The sequence below is a fragment of the Panthera tigris genome, chromosome F2 (genome assembly GCF_018350195.1).
Source record: "Panthera tigris isolate Pti1 chromosome F2, P.tigris_Pti1_mat1.1, whole genome shotgun sequence".
NCBI classification, from domain to species: domain Eukaryota; kingdom Metazoa; phylum Chordata; class Mammalia; order Carnivora; family Felidae; genus Panthera; species Panthera tigris.
In genome coordinates, this window is record NC_056676.1 from 6,621,007 (window position 1) to 6,639,450 (window position 18,444).

Sequence of the window (18,444 nt, forward strand, 5' to 3'; positions counted from 1 at the left end):
TATTCTGGGCCTCGTTATTTCTAATTACAAAACGTTGGAACCACTTTTCGTCCAACATCTTAGCGAGGGTGCTCCCCCCAGCTCTGTGATACCACCCAAGGACAATGAGAACAAGAAGATACCATAAAGTTAGCCAAGAAAGACAAAGACCCAGTGAACAAATCTGAAGGCAAAGCCAAAAAGACGTGGTCCAAAGGCAAAGTTCGGGACATGCCCAATAACCTTGTCTCGTTTGACACATGACAGACCCCAAACAACTTCCCAACTATAAAGGTTATAAACCCTAGTTGTTACCGGAGACTGAAATTCGTGGTTCCCTGGCCAGGGAAGTCCTTCAAGGGCTCCTTATAAAGCACTTCTTAACTGGTTTCAAAACAGAGCCCATTTACACCAGAAACACCAAAGTCAGAGATGTCCCAGCTGCTGGTGAAGATTCATGAGGTGGCCCAAACCAATGGACATTTTGAAAAGTAAAACTTTAGGGGCGCCTGAGTGGCTCAGTCAGTTGAGCATCTGATTCTCGCTTTTGGCTCAGGTCACCATCCCAGGGATGTGGGATCAAGCTGTGCGTCGGGCTCCACACTGAGAGTGGAGTCTGCTTGGGATTATCTTTCTCTCCCTCTGCCCCCTCCCCTGCTCACTTGCTCTCTCTTTCTTAAAAAAATAAAAATGAAAAAAATAATAAAAACTTTATTAAACCAAAATAAATATGTATATGAGCCAACCTCAATGTCCATCACATCAGAGACTATTAAGTAAACCACGGTACATCCACTAAAAGAGTCCTTCGTTGCAGGGCACCTGGCTGGCCGTCAGCGTGTGACGCTTGGTCTTGGGGTTGGAAATTTGAGCCCCACACACGGGGTGTGGAGATTACTTAAAAATAAAATCTTAAAAGAAAAACAAAACAAAACAGTACTCTGTTGCTACCAAAAGACAATATGGGAAATATCTATGAACTGACATGGAATGATTTCTGGCATATTCTGTTAGGTGAGACGAGCAAAATACAAGAGATTATATTTACTACATGTTTTCTGTAAGAAAGAGACACAAATATGGGGCGCCTGGGTGGCTCAGTCATTAAGCGTCCGAATTCTGCTCAGGCCACGACCTTAACAGTTCCTGGGTTTGAGCCCCGCGCGGGCTCTGTGCAGACAGCTCGGAGCCTGGAGCCTGCTTCGGATTCTGTGTCTCCCTCTCTCTCTCTGCCCCTCCGCTGCTCATGCTCTGTCTCTTGAAAATAAACATTTGAAAAAAAAAAAAAAAAAAGAAGAAAGAAAGAGAAGGGAAAAAAAAACGTATTACATGTATCTGACTATTTCTGCAAGGGGAGAAAAGAACCAGGAAGGATAAAACCAGAAATCTATGATACCGGTTACCTAACAAGAGATAGGTGGGAATGCAGGGATGGGGAGTAAGGGTTTGGTGACATTTCTCTGATTGTATCTTTTCTGTATAGTTTTGACTTCTGGAAGCATGTTGGTGTTTTACATAATCAAAAATAAAAAAAATCAACAAGAATGAGAAAAAGATAAGTAGAATACCCAAAAACACAAGTGAATCTAACTGTATTTCAAGAAAAATAATATAACTGTTCTGAGTACAATACTCTGACTACATATTCTCAGCTTAAAGAAAAAGTACTGCAAACAAATACTGAACTCTAGTTAAAGGGCTCATTTTTCACAGTTGTATGGGTCAGCAATTCTGAAACTCCTTTCCTTGTGCTATAGGGCGGAACAGACAAGTAAATACACAAAGGATAAGAAGGGCTCACGATCTCACTGTCACAGAAGAAAGTTACGAACGTGGAAAGGGCAGACTCGAATGAACTCTGGTGTTGAGCTGAAATCAAACTGGAGAGAGTGTGAACTCCTGGTTTCTAATTTACAGATAACATGCATAAAAAAATGAGGATATCTGTGTGTACACGCATGTGTGTGTTGTATATACGTATACACTTATAAATAAAAGCAAAGCCTGCATGCCAACTCAAGCCTGCTCATTCTAGGTGCAATCCTATCCTGTAAGCAGGATAACCAAGGCAGACCACATCATTCCCCATTTTTCTTAACTTTATGGAAGAAAAAAGCGCTGAGAGAGACCGAAGTCATTCTCAGACAGGCCTGCATCGGCCCAGGCTGGACACTGACCCTTACCCACATCATAAAATCACTACATTCCTATAAACGAGGGCCCTAGGTAGACAGCACCATTCTTCTTAACTTGTGTACCTTCACTAACAATTCGTACAGCGCCTGGCACATAGCAGGCCATCAGTAAGTGTTTCTTTGTAAACTGACAGAACAACGCTCCACACAAGCAACCACACTGGCACCGTTCCTCAAGTCCCGAAGAAGTGGTCAGGCACTGGATTTAGCGGCCCAGGTGGCCTTTCTCGAAAAGAACTGCTCTGTACACCAACAATTTCAATCTAGACTACACTCTGGTGGAACCTACAAAACTATGAATAAGGGAGGCCCCTCTGTGTTCGGGGACAGTAAAACAGTAAATAGGAACTTTACGCAACTGGAAAAGTCTCAGATGATAAGCAAAATGCTCTCCAAAGAGACAGGATCTTTGAGAGGAAGCACCTTGCCTACATTCAGCGCTGACCCCTAGCGCTTGGCACTGGCCTGGAGGACGGCAGGGGCACCGAAATCTGCTGAATGGCTGAAAGAGAAGAAGCCACATCGCCTGGAAGGACACAGAGCACCCAGGGAGCCTCAAATGATTTACCCAATATCACTGGTGTTGAACAAAGAACTCCGAGGTATTATGAAAAAAATACAAATTAATTACCGGACATCCTGAAAAACAACAAAAAGAGCCTGTGTGGAGGCATTCCCATCTTTAACACTACTAGCAATCCCAACTCAGAAGAAATCCATGGTATAAGTGAAACCGTACAAAAGTGTTGTTACCGCGCAGGATATAAAACAACGAAGTCACCAAATGGATTAAACAAAGAATATACCTACCTGCAGCATATCATCCACCATAGTTAGTATATACTGAACTGTCTGTTCTTTGGAGATGTGAGTCATCAAATTTATAAATGTTTTAGCACACTGGAAAAAAAATGAAAGTAATGTGAACTCTCATTTTCAACTACAAACACAGCATCTTAATGGAATTTCGGTAAAATATTTCTCTTGCACAAATTATAACACAAATGCTATTAACTAAAAGATTTCAATTATAGAAAATGTACATGCTTTACGAATATTGTGATGAAGTAGGGGAGGAACATACTATGACTTGCATCAGAGTTGTGATCATTTTTAGTGATACATTTCCAAACGTTTACTACTTTTAAATAGACCTAGCAACGATAACTCTTGATTGCCCATGATAACATAAACATGAAGCTATGAAGACAACCAAAAATTATCATTGATTTTGGCTTTTATTTTTGTTTTGTTTTTGCATTTACTGGGAAGCAGAAGACTCCAGCGACAAGAGTACTAGGGATTAGAATCAGAAGGCTATGACCTGTCCCCATCCTACATCTTACCAACTGTGTGACAATCTCTGGAATTCAACAAAAAACGTAGCCATCAGTATGTCTCCTCACAGATTTCCCAGGATTGTTGTGAGAATCGGGCTGAGTTGTGTATAAGCTCCTTCAGTCATCAGTAGCCCCCCCACCCAATATCAGAAAATCTGAGGGACAGCAGAATTGCATCATATTCTAGTAAGAATACAAAGTGGAAAATTTTTTCTAAAAAAAAAACAAAAAAACAGTTAAGCAACTTTAAAAATAATACTTACTTTGAAACTTAATTGCCCTTCTAGGAATCTATTCTAAAAAATGTTTCAGAAATGCAGACAAAGTCTGAAATAGAATTTGAAACCACAATTATGGGAGCCTGGGTGCCTCAGTCGGTTAAGCATCTGACTGGCTCAGGTCATGACCCACAGTTCCTGAGTTCTAGTCCTGAATCAGATAAACTCAAGCCCCACTTTGGATGAGCCCTGCTTCTCTCTCTGTCTCTCTGTCTCTGTCTCTCTCTCTCTCTCTCTCCCCCCCCCCTCACTCACTTGTACCCCCTCTTTCAAAAAATAAAAATAAACTAAAAATAAAGCCACAATTGTAAGAATACTAGCTGGGGTTGAAAAAAAATAGAAGACACCAGAGAATCCCTTTCTACAGAGGAAAGAACTAAAATCTAGTCAGGCTAAAATTAAAAATGCTATAACAGAGATGCATCTCGAATGGATGCCATGACGGCGAGGATGGACAAGGCAGAGCAGCAGATGAGTGATACAGAAGACAAAATTATGGAAAATAGTGAAGCTGAAGAGAGGAGGGATACAGAGGGCAAAGATCACGATACAAGACTTAGAGAACTCAGTGACTTATTAAAGAGGAATAACATTTGTATCATAGAAGTCTCAGAAGATGAAGACAGAGAAAAAGGGGCAGAATGTTTATGTGAGCAAAACTCCCTAATCTGGGGAAGGACACAGACATCAAAATCCAAGAAGCACAGAGAACTCCCAATTAAATTCAACAAGTAGACCATAGCCAAGACATATCAAATCCACAAAATACACAGAATCCTCAATGCAGCAAGGGAAAAAAAGTCCTTAACCTACAGGGAAGACAGATCAGGTTTGCAGCAAACCTGTCCACAGAAGCGTGGTCAGAAAAGAGTGGCAGGATATATTCAACGTGCTGAATGGGAAAAACATGCAGCCAAGAATCCTTTACCCAGCAAGGCTGTCATTCAGAATAGAAGGAGAAATAAAGAGTTTCTCAGCCAAAGAAAAACTAAAGAAGTCTGTGACCACTAAACCAGCCCTGCAAGAAATTCTAAGGGGGACTCTTTGAATAGAGAAAAAACAAAACAAAACAAAACAGACCAAAAGCAACAAAGACTAGAAATGAACAGAGAACATCATCAAAAAACACCAACTCTACAGGCAACACAATGGCTCTAAGTTCATATTTTTCAATAATTACTCTGAATTTTAATAAACTAACTGCTCCAATCAAAACACATATGGTATCAGAATGGGTAAAAAAAAAAAAAAAAAAAAAAAAAAAACCCTCTATATGCTGCCTACAAGACACTCATTTTAGACCTAAAGACTCCCACAGATTGAAAGTAAAGGGACAGAGAACCATCCATCATGCTAATGGACATCAAAGGAAAGCCGGATTAGCCATACTTGTATCAGACAAACTAAACTTCAAAATAAAGACTGGAACAAGAGATGAAGAAGGGCGTTATATCGTAATTAAGGGGTCTATCCATCAAGAAGATCAAACAATTGTAAATATTTTTTGCCCCCCAACTGGAGAGCACCCAAATATACAAATCAATTAATCACAAACATAAACAAACTCATTATTAATAATACAATAATACTAGGGGACTTTAACACCCTGCTTGCAGCAATGGGCAGATCATCTAAGCAGAAAAACCGACAAGGAAACAATGGCTTTGAATGACACACTGGACCGGATGGACTTAACAGGTATATTCAAAACATTTCATCCTATAGCAACAGAATACACATTCTTCCCAAGTACATATGGAACATTCTTTTTTTTTTTTAATTTTAAGAAAATATTTATTTATCTTTGAGAGGGAGACAGAGCATGAGCGAGGGAGAAACAGAGAGAGAGGGAAACACAGAATCTGAAGCAGGCTCCAGGCTCTGAGCTGTCATCACAGAGCCTGATGCAGGGCTCAAACTCATGAACCATGAGATCATGACCCAAGCTGAAGTCATACACTTAACCAACTGAGCCACCCAGGCACTCCTGGAACATTCTTGAGAATAGATCACATACTGGGTCACAAATCAGCCCTCAGCAGCACAAAAAGATTGAGCTCATACCATCCATATTTTCAGACCACAACACTATGTAACTTGAAATCAACCACAAGAAAAAATTTGGAAAGCCCTCAAATAGATGGAGGTTAAAGACATCCTACTAAAAAATGAATGGGTTAACCAGCAAATTAACGAAGAAATTAAAATATACATGGAAGCCAATGGAAATGAAAACAACACTCCAAACCCTTTGGAATGCAGCAAAGGCGGTCCTCAGAGGAAAGTATACTGCAATTCAAGCCTATCTCAGGAAGCAGAATACACAACCTAACCTTACACCTAAAGGAGCCAGAAAAGGAACAGCAAATAAAGCTTAAAACCAGCAGAAGAAGGGTAATTTATAAGGATCAGAGTAGAAACAAATGATATAGAAACAAAAATAAAACCAGTACAAAAGATCAAGGAAACTAAGAGCTAGTTCCTTGAAAGAATAAACAAAATTGATAAACCCCTAGCCAGACTTATCAAGAAAAAAAGACCCCAAATGGATAAAATCATGAGATCAAAGAGGAGACATCACAAACACCACCACAGAAATACAAACAATTCTAAGACAATACTATGAAAAATTATGTGCCAACAAACTAGGCAATCTGGAAGAAATGGACAAATTCCTAGAAACTCACAAACTACCAAAACTGAAACAGAAAGAAATAGAAAGTTTGAACAGACCCATAACCAGCAAGAAATTGAATCAGTAACTAAAAATCTCCCAACAAGCAAGATTCCTGCCTGGGCCAGATGGCTTTCCAGGGGAATTCAATCAGACATTTAAAGGAGAGTTAATACTTATTTTTCTCAAACCACTCCAAAAAACAAATAGAAGGAAAACTTCAAACCCATTCTATGAAGCCAGCATTACCTTGATTCCAAAACCAGACAAAGACCCCACTAAAAAGGAGAATTATAGGCCAATATCCCTGATGATCCCATTTACAACTGCACCAAAAATAATAAGATATGTAGGAATAAACCTAACTAAAGGGGTGAAAAATCCATACTCTGAAAACTATAGAAGACTTCTGAAAGATATTGAAAAGGACACAAAGACATGGAGAAGCATTCCATATGTTCATGGATTGGAAAAACAAATATTGTTAAAATGTCTATCCTACCCAAAGCAATTTACACATTTAAATGTAATCCCTATTAAAATATGACCGGCATTCTTCGCAGCGCTAGAACAATCAATCATAAAATTTGTATGGAACTACAAAAGACCCCGAGTAGCCAAAGCAATCCTGAAGAAGAAAAACAAAACTGGAGGCATCACAATTCTGGATTTCAAGCTACATTAGATAGCTGTTGTCACCAGGACAGTATGGTACCGGCACAAAAACAGACACGTAGATCAACAGAACAGAATAGAAAACCCAGGAATGGACCCACAACTATGCGGTCAATTCATCTTTGACAAAATGAGAAAAAGAATATCCAATGGAAAGAAGACAGTCTCTTCAACAAATGGTGTTGGGCAAACTGGCCAGCATCATGGAGAATGAACCTGGACCATTTGCTTATACCATACAGAAAAAGAAATTCAGAATGGATGCAAGACCTAAATGTGAGACAGGAAACCATCAAAATCCTAGAAAACAGGCAGCAACCTCTTTGACCTCAGCCACAGCAACTTCTTACTAGACACATCACCAAAGGCAAGGAAAACAAAAGGAAACACGAACTGTTAAGACTTCATCAAGATAAAAAACGCTGCACAGCAAAGGAAACAATCAGCAAAACTAAAAGGCAACTGACAGAATGGGAGAAGACATTTGCAAATGACATATCAGATAAAGGGTTAGTATCCAGTATCTATCCACTTATCAAACTCAACACCCAAAAAACAAACAACCCAGTCAAGAAATGGGCAGAAGACGTGAACACTTTTCCAAAGACAGCCAGGTGGCCAACAGACACATGAAAAGATGCTCCACATCACTCATCATCAGGGAAATACAAATCAAAACACAATGAGACACCACCTCAGGGCACAGAGCCTGCTTGGGATTCTCTCTCTCTGCCCCTCCCCCACTCACACGCGCAGTGTGTGTGTGTGTGTGTGTGTGTGTGCACGCGCGCGCACGCGCGCGCTCTCTCTCTCTCTCTCTCTCACAATAAACTTTAAAAAAAAGAAAAAGAGGGGCACCTGGGTGGCTCAGTCGGTTAAGCGGCCGACTTCGGCTCAGGTCATGATCTCGCAATCTGTGAGTTTGAGCCCCACGTCGGGCTCTGTGCTGACAGCTCGGAGCCTGGAGCCTGTTTCAGATTCTGTGTCTCCCTCTCTCTGACCCTCCCCCGTTCATGCTCTGTCTCTCTCTGTCTCAAAAATAAATAAACATTAAAAAAATTTTTCTTTAAAAGAAAAAGAAACTAAAAATAGAATTACCCTATGATCCAACAATTGCACTATTAGGTATTTACCCAAAGGATACAAAACACAGATTCAAAGGGGTACATGAACCCTAATGTTTACAGCAGCACTACTGACAACAGCCAAATTATGGAGACGGCCCTAATGTCCATCCACTGATGAATGGATAAGGAAGATGTGATATATATACACAATGGAATATTACTCAGCCATCAAAAAAGAAGGAAATCTTGCCATTTGCAATGATGTGGATGGACCTAGAATGTATTATGCTGAATGAAATAAGTCAATCAAAGAAAGACAAATACCATAGGATTTCAGTCATATGTGAAATTAATGAACACATGGGAAAAAGGGAAAAAAAGAGAAGAGGGCAGAAAACAAACCACAAGAGACTGTTAACAATAGAGACTTGAGGGTTAACGGTGGGAGGTGGGTAGGAAATGGGCCAGATGGGTATTAAAATTTTTTTTTTAATGTTTATTTATTTTTGAGACAGAGAGAGAGCATGAATGGGGGAGGGTCAGAGAGAGAGGGAGACACGGAATCCGAAGCGGGCTCCAGGCTCTGAGCTGTCAGCACAGAGCCCGATGCGGGGCTCGAACCCACGGATCATGAGATCATGACCTGAGCTGAAGTCGGACGCTTAACCAAAGGAGCCACCCAGGCGCCCCGGGTGATGGGTATTAAAAAGGGCACTCGTTGGGATGAGCACTGGGTGTTGTATGTAAGTGATGAATCACTGAATTCTACTCCTGAAGCCAATATTGCACTGTATGTTAACTAAATTTAAAGAAAAAGAAAAATTAAAAAGAAAAACCCTATGTGTGGAACCATAAGGAAAGTGCCATGAAAAACATGTAAAAAAGCGTGGAGGAATAAACTGAATAAACACACTCGGCATAACATTTTCCCAAAATGAACAAACAAAACTGGAAAGTATTTAAATGTCTTCCAAAAAAGAGGATTTGGAAAGTATTTAAACATCTTCCGATAAAAAAGGATTTTTAGATAAATCATGACGCACACCTACAAGGAAATATCACCAAGTCATTAAAATTTTGTTCTCGAATTTTCAGTGACACAGGAAGGTGTTCGTAATATGTTCATATCCATCACCTGACTGCCTTCAGTTTGGAGCACCTCTTGCTTCTCTTCAAGACTTCTTTTCATCTCAAACCTTTGAATGAATTCACAGTCTTCAGCAGAAATCATCTGCCCCCTAGGAAGTAAGAGGAAGTTGGTTTTTTTCAATAAGAGTTGAGCTGACACTGCGACGAAGGGACACAGGAATTCCCCATCTTCCTCCTCTCTCCTCGGTGGTTAACCACCGGGGTCGGCGCACAGGCCCCCGCATCACACAGACCCGGGTGCAAGCTTAGCTCCACCAGGTATGGAACACGCAACCTCTCTGGACCTGAGTGAATTCATTTGCAAAATGGAAACAACGTCCACATTGCCAGTAGGGGTTGATCTGAGGATGAAATTAAATAACCCACATAAGGTGGTTAGAGCGGCGCCTGGCCGTCCGAAGTCTCACCCCACCCCCCTCCCAGCCACACAATTCACTCGGCTGTCCACTCCATCAAGACCAAAGCCACTTTACACGAACTTCTACGATCACTGCCTCCAGCATTTTCTCATGTTCCCTCCAGACTCGGAAAAATGAGCTCCTCCCCCCTCTCAAAAAATAACCTCTCCCTCCTGACACGCTGTCCTAACAGCAATCACCCCACACTATCCGGTTTTCCTCCCACTTCTTTCAGGGGTTCCTTCCTCAGTGGCTCCTCGCAGCGCAAGACTTCTCTCCAAGCTCAGTCCTTGGAATCTTCCTTTTCTCTCCCAACTTCTTTCCTTCAGTGAGATTCCAATCAAGAGAGTCACACTGAGATACACTCAGTATCATCACCGCGGAGCCATCGTCACCTTCCCTTCCAACCCAGCCTCGCCACAGACACACTCGTCAACGACACAAACGTGCCACAGCAAACCGCCGTCTGACCCTTCCTTGTGAAAAGATCTGTCAGCAAACATCCTTGTTAGTCTCTGACACGGGGCACTTCGGGACACACGCCGACCTTGTCGGACCATCAGTCTGGTGGGGAAAGTGTGGAATTTGTGCCAGTCTGAGGAAGAGTTCCAACTGCACTTGTGAAACTTCGGCAGGTCGCTATCCCTCTGACCAATGTTTGCCACACCGGTAAAATGGCCATTGTAATGGTACCTGCCCGACTCCACTGAGCGGTTATGAAAGCGAGAAGCACCACCTGACGTACGTAAGCACGACAGAAATGCAAATTTAAAATTAAAAAAATGTAATACGCTTTGCCGTTCAAATAGCATCAATAGATGTCTTTCAACTGAGTGGTTTAAAAAACCGCCCTTCCCCACCCCCTGCCCCCGGGGGTATGTTGAGAGGCTACTGTTCCACAAAAGGCCAACCAAGGAACACTGAATTTGAGGCAGGTTTCACCATACGCACAGTTACAGAAATGGGAGTCCTTTTTCAGAAGTCTTGGGCCAGCTTCCTGGTGGCAGGTCTCGACACGGAGATTGGGGTGCAGGAGATTAATGGAGGCGGCGCTCCCAGGGGAGACCAGGGATGGGGCGGGGGGGGGCACAGGATTCGAAAGGTTAGGAGCCCAGCCCAGACTCAGGCAAAGTCCTGAAGAGAACGGGTTTCTGAGCACACAGGGGAGTCTGGGAAGGTGAGGTCCTCAGAGCCGGGCCCTCCCCGAGACAAGGGAGCTGAACTTTCATACTTCCTGACACCCCTCCCCACAACCCGACCCTCCTCCAAAGAAGATCTCGACTTTTGAGTATTCAAAATCTCAGCGTTTTACTTTATCCCTTTCTGGGTTTTATATATACTATTACTAAACACTATTTTATATACTTTTCACTTGCTTCTGGACTTTGGAATCTACTGCCCCTCAGTTCTTCAGCTGCAAGCACTGTAACTTTGTTTTCACATGTGCTCTTTGTGTGTGTGTGTGTGTGTGTGTGTGTGTGTGTGTGTGTGTGTGAACTATTCTCACCTGCTGGATTTTTCCAACAATCCCTTCCTTACCAGCCCCCAAAGGGGAATTTCCAGTCCTTATCTTTCCAGATCTCTGAGGCAGGTGGCAATGTGGCCATTTCTTGACCCTCTCGCCCTGAGCTTCCAGATTCTTCTTGCCCTTCTCAGGCCACTTCTCATTAGTGCTCTTCACAGATTCCTTGTCTCCTACCCTGTGCTTCAGGCCCTGTGGGGGGCTGTCTTCATTTGCGCTCCCTGAACCCTCCCTGAGTGCTCCCCGCTACCCTCCGTGCCGCTGAGTTCAGGCCCAGTCTGAGCTGCGCCAGTCTGAGCTGCGGCCCAGGCCGACCTCCCACAGAGCAAGCACACAAGCACCCTAGACCCTGAGGGGCACAGCAGAGGTCACTAACATATATCCCTACCCACATTCCATCCCAGCCTGGCTAATGGGATAATGAAATTTAAAAAAAAAAAAAAAAAAAAAAAAAAAGACACTTTGCTCTGTTTCCCCTGTGGCTAAGCACTTCATACACCAGGCAGGAAAAAAGGCACTCTGTACCCTGGGGTAGACCAAGATAACAAGGTCCAGTTCTGGCCCCAAAATACATATGGTCTTTTTCATAAGCCTGAACTTCCCAGCTAAAACAGTTTCACCCCCAGATTTTGCCATGCTAACGAATTAAAGCGTATTATAACCTTTGTATATAGGATAATCATGAGAAAAAGTTGTGGTGTTCTACCATGACAAAACTGTACAATGAAGGTTACCTTTGGTGACCTTATCATTTCACAGCTTTCTTTGCCACTTAAATAATTGTGGTTTTCTGCAGTAAGCCACTTCTTCCAAGGTCTGAATTTCTTTCCTTTTTTGTAAGTAACCTTTTTCTTTTCTTGCTTAAATTCTTTTGTCTCTGAATCTTCTTTTGACAGTCCCATAACCTAGCAAGTTAGGAACGGGGGTCTCTTTTCTAATGACCCACAACCACTCAGGCACCAGTCCTAATACCGCTCTCCTCTCAACTTCTCTGCCTCTAGAATAGCTCAGCCTTAAGGTAACAACCCACCAAAGGTTTCCCTGCTTCCAATCCAACCCTCCTCCACACCCCTCTTACTAGTGCCAGCCAGCTTTCTCAAGCACACATCTGACCACATTACTCCTTTCATATCAGTCACTGCAAATTTGAATGGCAGTTCTACCTGGCACCAAGGTAGAGGCATTCAAGAAAAATCATTTTAGGGGCACCTGGGTGGCTCAGTCAGTTGAGCACCCAACTCTTGATTTCATCTCAGGTCAAGATCCCAGGGTTGTGGGATGGAGCCCTGCACTGGGCTCCTCGCTGAGTGTGGAGTCTGCTTAAGATTCTCTCTCTCTCTCTCTCTCTCTCTCTCTCTCTCTCTCTCCCCCTCTCTCTCCCTCTCTCTCTCCCTATGCCCCTCTCCCCTGCTCACACTCTCTTTCTCTTAAAAAAAAAAAAAAAAAAAAAAAAGAAAGAAAGAAAAATCATTTTAATCAACTAGTTAAAACCTACATCAGTATGTACATGTTATTTAACCTATCTGAATAGCTATCTACTCTTCCATAAGACAGGGATAGAAAACCTTAGGTCACAGTGCTGCCATGAAAGTAACATGACACAGTATGTGACTTAGCCAAGTAAGGTACTCCTTTCCCAAACACTTGTCTCCACCACTGCCCAACATTTACTCTGCTCACTCATGATGTAACCAGCCAAGATCAACAGGCAGCCTACTGTGTGTCAGGCACCTGTGAGAACAGGTGACACAGCAGTGAATTAAACATCCCTCTTTGAGCCTGGACTGCAGTGGGGAAAACAAAAAACACACAAACACAAAAATAAGTAATTTTTTAACACACACACACACACACACACACACACATACACACGCACACAATGCCAGGACACTAAATGCTATGAAAAAAACTTTAGCTGGGTAAGGAGCTAGAAAGTGACAACAGAGGAAAGGATAGCTTTTGGGTAGATTACAGTGAAGTCCTTTCTGAGGCCACCCGGGCAGACACCCACTTGAAGGGAGTTAATGAGCCACGTGATCTAGGGAGGAACTTGCAGACAGAAGTGTACGTCTCAGGGCGGTGGGGCTCAACAGCAGGCACACAGTTAACACTTGGTGAACATTTGTGCACAGACGTACAAAGTAGAAGGGTTTTATAAAAGAAACACACGAGGCAGACAGCAGAATACAGGACAGAAAAAAGAATGAGAGAGACTACAACTTAGTAGTACAGAGGCCTTTGAAAAGGAGGAACAGAGAGAAAACAATTAAATATCCCCCTGGAACTAAAAATGTTCCAGATACCAATGCTAGGGAACCTCTGCCAGTCAGCCAGTGCTTTCTGATTAATAACAATACCATTCTATTTAGGTTATAAACAGGGACAAGCTTTATAAACATGAAACCCCTTGTTCTCTAGTCCAAACACACTCTGGACTAAAACTAGGAAACAGCTCAAAATCCTAATTTCACACGGGATTTAAATTTAAATTATAAAGATATAGATGAACAGAGAGAATATCAGAAAGTCCCTCCTCCTCCTGCCCCACAATAATCTAGTCCCTTAAAGTGGGAATCCAGAATCATCCTAGATTCTTTTTCACCCTCATAGATTAAATCGATCGCAAAGACTTTCTCAAATCTATCCAATCCTATCCATCCCAACAGCCTGGATACGGCTACAGCCTCATCATAGCTCTAGGTTTGTTTCCACAAACCCACCCTCTACGTTTTGTCAGTAGAACAATCCAATCAAAAGGCAACCTGACATCCAACTCCCACTTACAAACATCGGTCACTCCCAATTTCTACAACAGGGATTTTAAAACTGTGCTCCTTGGGGAGCCTCCACAATTGGCTCCCGGCTGCCTCTCCGGCCTCAGCCCACCCCACTGCCTGCCTCCAAAACATGTATTATTCCCCACCCAGCACGCTGCTTTTAATTCCCTACGTTGGAACATTCCCTCCAGAAAAACTTCCTGGAGGGAGGTTTAGCTGTCCTTTTTCTGTGCACCCATCATTCCCGGTGCACCTTTCTACTCTCTCAGTTAACATACCAAATGATCTGTTTCTATAACTGACTTCCCTACCAGACTATAAGTTTATCTTTTTGAAGCCTCAAAGCCTCGAAATAGGCCTCAAACTTGACAGGTGGACAATAAATGTTTAATGAGTGACTAAATTAACCGAAATAAGTGCATCATCGTTGTATGCCATATGTCCCTCTTACAGCAGACTCCTAAATATAAAACTAAAGATTCCTCGATTTGTTTTTCAAAACGTATCTGAAAATCTGAACTGAATTTCCTTAATAAATCACTGTTATAAATATACCAAAACAGATATGAAGTCAATACGATAAAACATGGTCAAGAAAAAACGAACCCTTACTCTACAGATAAATACGGAACACCAGCATGCTAAATCTTAATACGTATAAGAAAGAAGGGAAGTGGATAGAACTAGAGGGTATTATGCTAAGCGAAATTAGTCAGAGAAAGACAAATATCACATGACTTCGCTCATATGAGGACTTTAAGACACAGAACAGATGAACACAAGGGAAGGGAAGCAAAAATAATATAAAAACAGGGAGGGGGACAAAACATAAGAGACTCTTAAACATGGAAAACAGAGGGTACTGGAGGGGTGGAGGGAGGGGGGATGGGCTAAATGGGTAAGGGGCATTAAGGAATCTACTCCTGAAATCATTGTGGCACTATATTTGGATGCTAATTTGGATGTAAATTAAAAACAATTTTTTTAATTAAATTTTTAAAAAAAGAAAGAAGGGAAAAGAACTAAAATTTATGGAGAGTGCATTCAACACACTATTGCATATATTCAACTGTGCGAATCCTTTAAATATGCTATTTCAGCAACAACTCTGCGAGATCCGTATTCCCCATTTCATTTTACTTCAATGAACCGCAAAGAAGTTAAACGATTCCCCTAAGATTACCAAACTAGTAGAAGAACCAGACTTCAAACCCAGGTCTTGGAATTCAAACATCTACACCTTTTACTAGTTGTATGAGCCACGCTGCAACACCAGCTTCCCCACGTTGATCACCCAGGCACAACGTGCCAGTCTGGCAGGCTTTGCCCGCTATCCCCTTCCCCCCTCCAAATCCCATGAACACGCCTCCCACCTCTCCCGCTCATTCAAAAGGTACAACTTTCCAGACACGGAAGATCAAAACGGCTCTGAGGGGCTCTGCTCCCCTGCTAGAGCCTCTAGCTCCTTCCACCACACTATCCTGTCTCCCTACGGCAGGTAAGACTTCTAAGGAGGAAGTGTTTCCTTCCATGTCTGGTAGTATTTTTCCATCATGTCTCTCATTGAGGCATGATCACGAAAAAGTCCGATGCAAAAGCACATGATTATCCCTGATTCACAGCAAATCCGTACTTACTGAAGATAGGACTGCCAGTTCACTTTGTTTGCCCGAACCTCCGCAGCCTTGGCAGCAATAATGTTCGTCGGAACGGCAGCATCTACGGCACCTCGGATATCCATTTTGGTCATCTAAATGTTATGATCTTGGATGTTTTTTCAGCAGATCTGCAATTTTGAGGCAAAGTAACATGAGAATACGAGGTGTTACCATATTTTAACAACTACTGCTATCATTGTTATTGTTATTAACATCATTGTTATCGCCTTATTCTCCCCATTCAACTCAAACATTAAATATATTAGATGTCCTAAGTATGAAAATCATTAGATTTCAAAACTTGTCCAATTACGCCCTGCTCCATAAAAGTGTTCTCTAAAGATTTTTACTTTTCCAGGAAAAGTTTTTTAATTACTGGCACTAATCTTGCGGCAAGGTTTTTCAAAGAAACTCTTTTTAAGTTCTTCAAAGTAACATCAGAAGTCTGGCTTCAATAAAATAGGAATACAGATTAAATGTATACGACTGGGAACAAGTTTCTCCTGACACGGAAAAAAATAAGAACCTGTACAGTAGAGAGAAGACCATTTATTTTTACATTTACTAACCATCATTTTGAAGCATCATTATTTAAAAAAAAAAAAAAACTGCTACAAGTGCCTTGTAAAATTACTCATTCAAATTAAAAACCCTAAAGTGGGGGCGCCTGGGTGGCTCAGTCGGTTAAGCATCCGACTTCGGCTCAGGTCACGATCTCCCGGTCCGTGAGTTCGAGCCCCGCGTCGGGCTCTGGGCTGATGGCTCAGAGCCTGGAGCCTGCTTCCGATTCTGTGTCTCCCTCTCTCTCTGCCCCTCCCCCGTTCATGCTCTGTCTCTCTCTGTCTCAAAAATAAATAAACTTAAAAAAAATTTTTTAATAAAAAAAAATAAAAAAATAAAAATAAAAACCCTAAGGTGGGAATGTAATTTTCTTTCTTCAACCAAAGTTCAGAGTATTTTCAAAATCAATTTGGGGAGGAAGTTTTGGAACAAATACCAATTACAATTTAGGTACAAGCAACAATGGGATTCTGGTCTGGTGACAACCACCTACAATAATGAGCTTTCACGTAATTCTCCCTTCCAAATTTACGCGTAAATGCTCAGGCCTGATTTTCTCTCGATACGAAATATACAGGTTTTGGTTCACAAAACAGACGTTCGCTGCCACGGCCACAAAGAAGCTAAAACCATACCCAAAATTCTATTCTGCAATCCCAATGACCTTAGTCAGTTTGGAACTTAATCTCTACATCTGAGGGTTTGCTGCCTAAACAACCCAAGCAATACACACAGGTAGGACGGAGGGAAAACTGGCTCTGGCCGGGTCAGGCTGGAACCCTGAACACCGAGCGGACTCAGGCGCAGCGGCCTCCCCCGGGGTAGGTGAAGGTGCTTCCGGATGGCCCTCTGGGTCCCCGAACAACTCGAACCTGCAGCAGGCCGAGGCCGAGGCCCAATCCTGGGGAAAGTATACAGTATACCTGTCCTCCCCCCCCCCACCCCATTCCTGCCCCCGCGGGTTAGGAGCTCCAGTTCCGTAAACCTAGCTGAGGCCTGGAAGGACAGAAATCTGGAAGCCCGGGGCCGCAAGAGGGCTGGACGGGCCTGCGCGGCGAGAAAGCAGCAGGCGCCAGAGAAGCTGGGGAAAGCGCAGGGGGTCGCCTCCCTCCGGCCGGGGCGGGAGACGAAACGGCGCGACTGCGGGCTTACTTCGCGAATCCAGGGGACCCGACAACGCACGCGAAGGCGGCAGGGAGGAGGACGCGGCGGTGTGGGCCGTCGGGGGCGCCGCCCGGCTGGGGGCGCCAGCCGAGTCGGAGCCGAGCGGGGTTTCCAGCCGGAGCGGCCCCGGCAAGGGCAGACGTCCCTGCACCCAGCAGACGTTGAGGGCGGCCCAGGTGGAAAGAAGCCGGAGCGGCAGCGGAATGACAGCAGGGCCGGTCACGTGAGCGGAGGCACGTGACAGCCCGGAAAGCGGAAGCCGGAAGCCCGGAGGATCCAAAACAGCTCAGGGAGCCGCACTGCGCTTAGCGGTGGGGGGGGGGGGGGGCCTCGCTCAAGGTGGGCTGGCGGAGTCCGCGCGACCGGCGACACAGGCCCCGGAGGGACGCAGAGCTTGTGCCCAGGCTGGCCCCTCCAGAGGGAGGGGAGCAGGTGGGCACGTGGGGACCACCGCCCGGAAACCCCGAGCCCCGTTTGGGGGCGGTCGAGGCCTCCAGCCCAAGGCAGAGAATCAGGCCGAAACTTAATCTTAACCGCCGTTCTTTTGAAATATTTCCTTTAATGCTTTTAAATAGATGGACTTCCACGTGGATTTAACAGCTCCATGAAGCAGGCATTCTTATTCGGATTTTAAATATGAAACTGATGCTGAGACGTGGGTCACAAAAGTTACGTTGCCCTCGGGTTGCAGATTGAGCAAATAATATTTCACGTAGTATTTGCAATTATACTAAAAACTTTGTGTTTACTGAAAATGCAAATTTGACAATCCTGACTTGAGCAAGATTGCCCCAGTCCGGGCCTCAACTACCCTGTTTGTCTTAAGATAATGAGTAATACTACTCAGTACTGCAAAGAGTCAGTTATATGTAATTAGCACTCAGAGGGATGTATAACAAGACATTTTACTAAAAATGTTAAATTTCGGCCAAGTTTTAAAGCACTGTGAGTAAACACATAGTAACAGGATATAATGTATTATTTTTCTATTGCTGCTTTAACAAATT

The 18,444-nt window shown here is 43.3% G+C and overlaps 1 protein-coding gene across 3 annotated transcripts in view; it reads right to left on the reverse strand.

The window, feature by feature from the left end:
- The window catches only part of ATP6V1H (ATPase H+ transporting V1 subunit H), a 110,467-nt gene extending 92,798 nt beyond the window's left edge, over positions 1 to 17,669 (reverse strand). The window contains exons 1-4 of one of the 3 annotated variants that reach the window (XM_042973486.1): positions 17,426 to 17,669; positions 15,692 to 15,840; positions 9,344 to 9,446; positions 2,985 to 3,074 (exon numbers count right to left, since the gene is read on the reverse strand). In XM_042973486.1, coding sequence (XP_042829420.1) covers positions 2,985 to 3,074; positions 9,344 to 9,446; positions 15,692 to 15,804 — 306 coding nt within the window. In that variant the 5' untranslated portion in view covers positions 15,805 to 15,840; positions 17,426 to 17,669. The remainder of the gene's footprint in view (positions 1 to 2,984; positions 3,075 to 9,343; positions 9,447 to 15,691; positions 15,841 to 17,425) is intronic. The other 2 variants (XM_007090561.2, XM_007090559.2) reach the window with 2 other exon arrangements.
- Between the last annotated feature and the right edge of the window lie 775 nt (positions 17,670 to 18,444).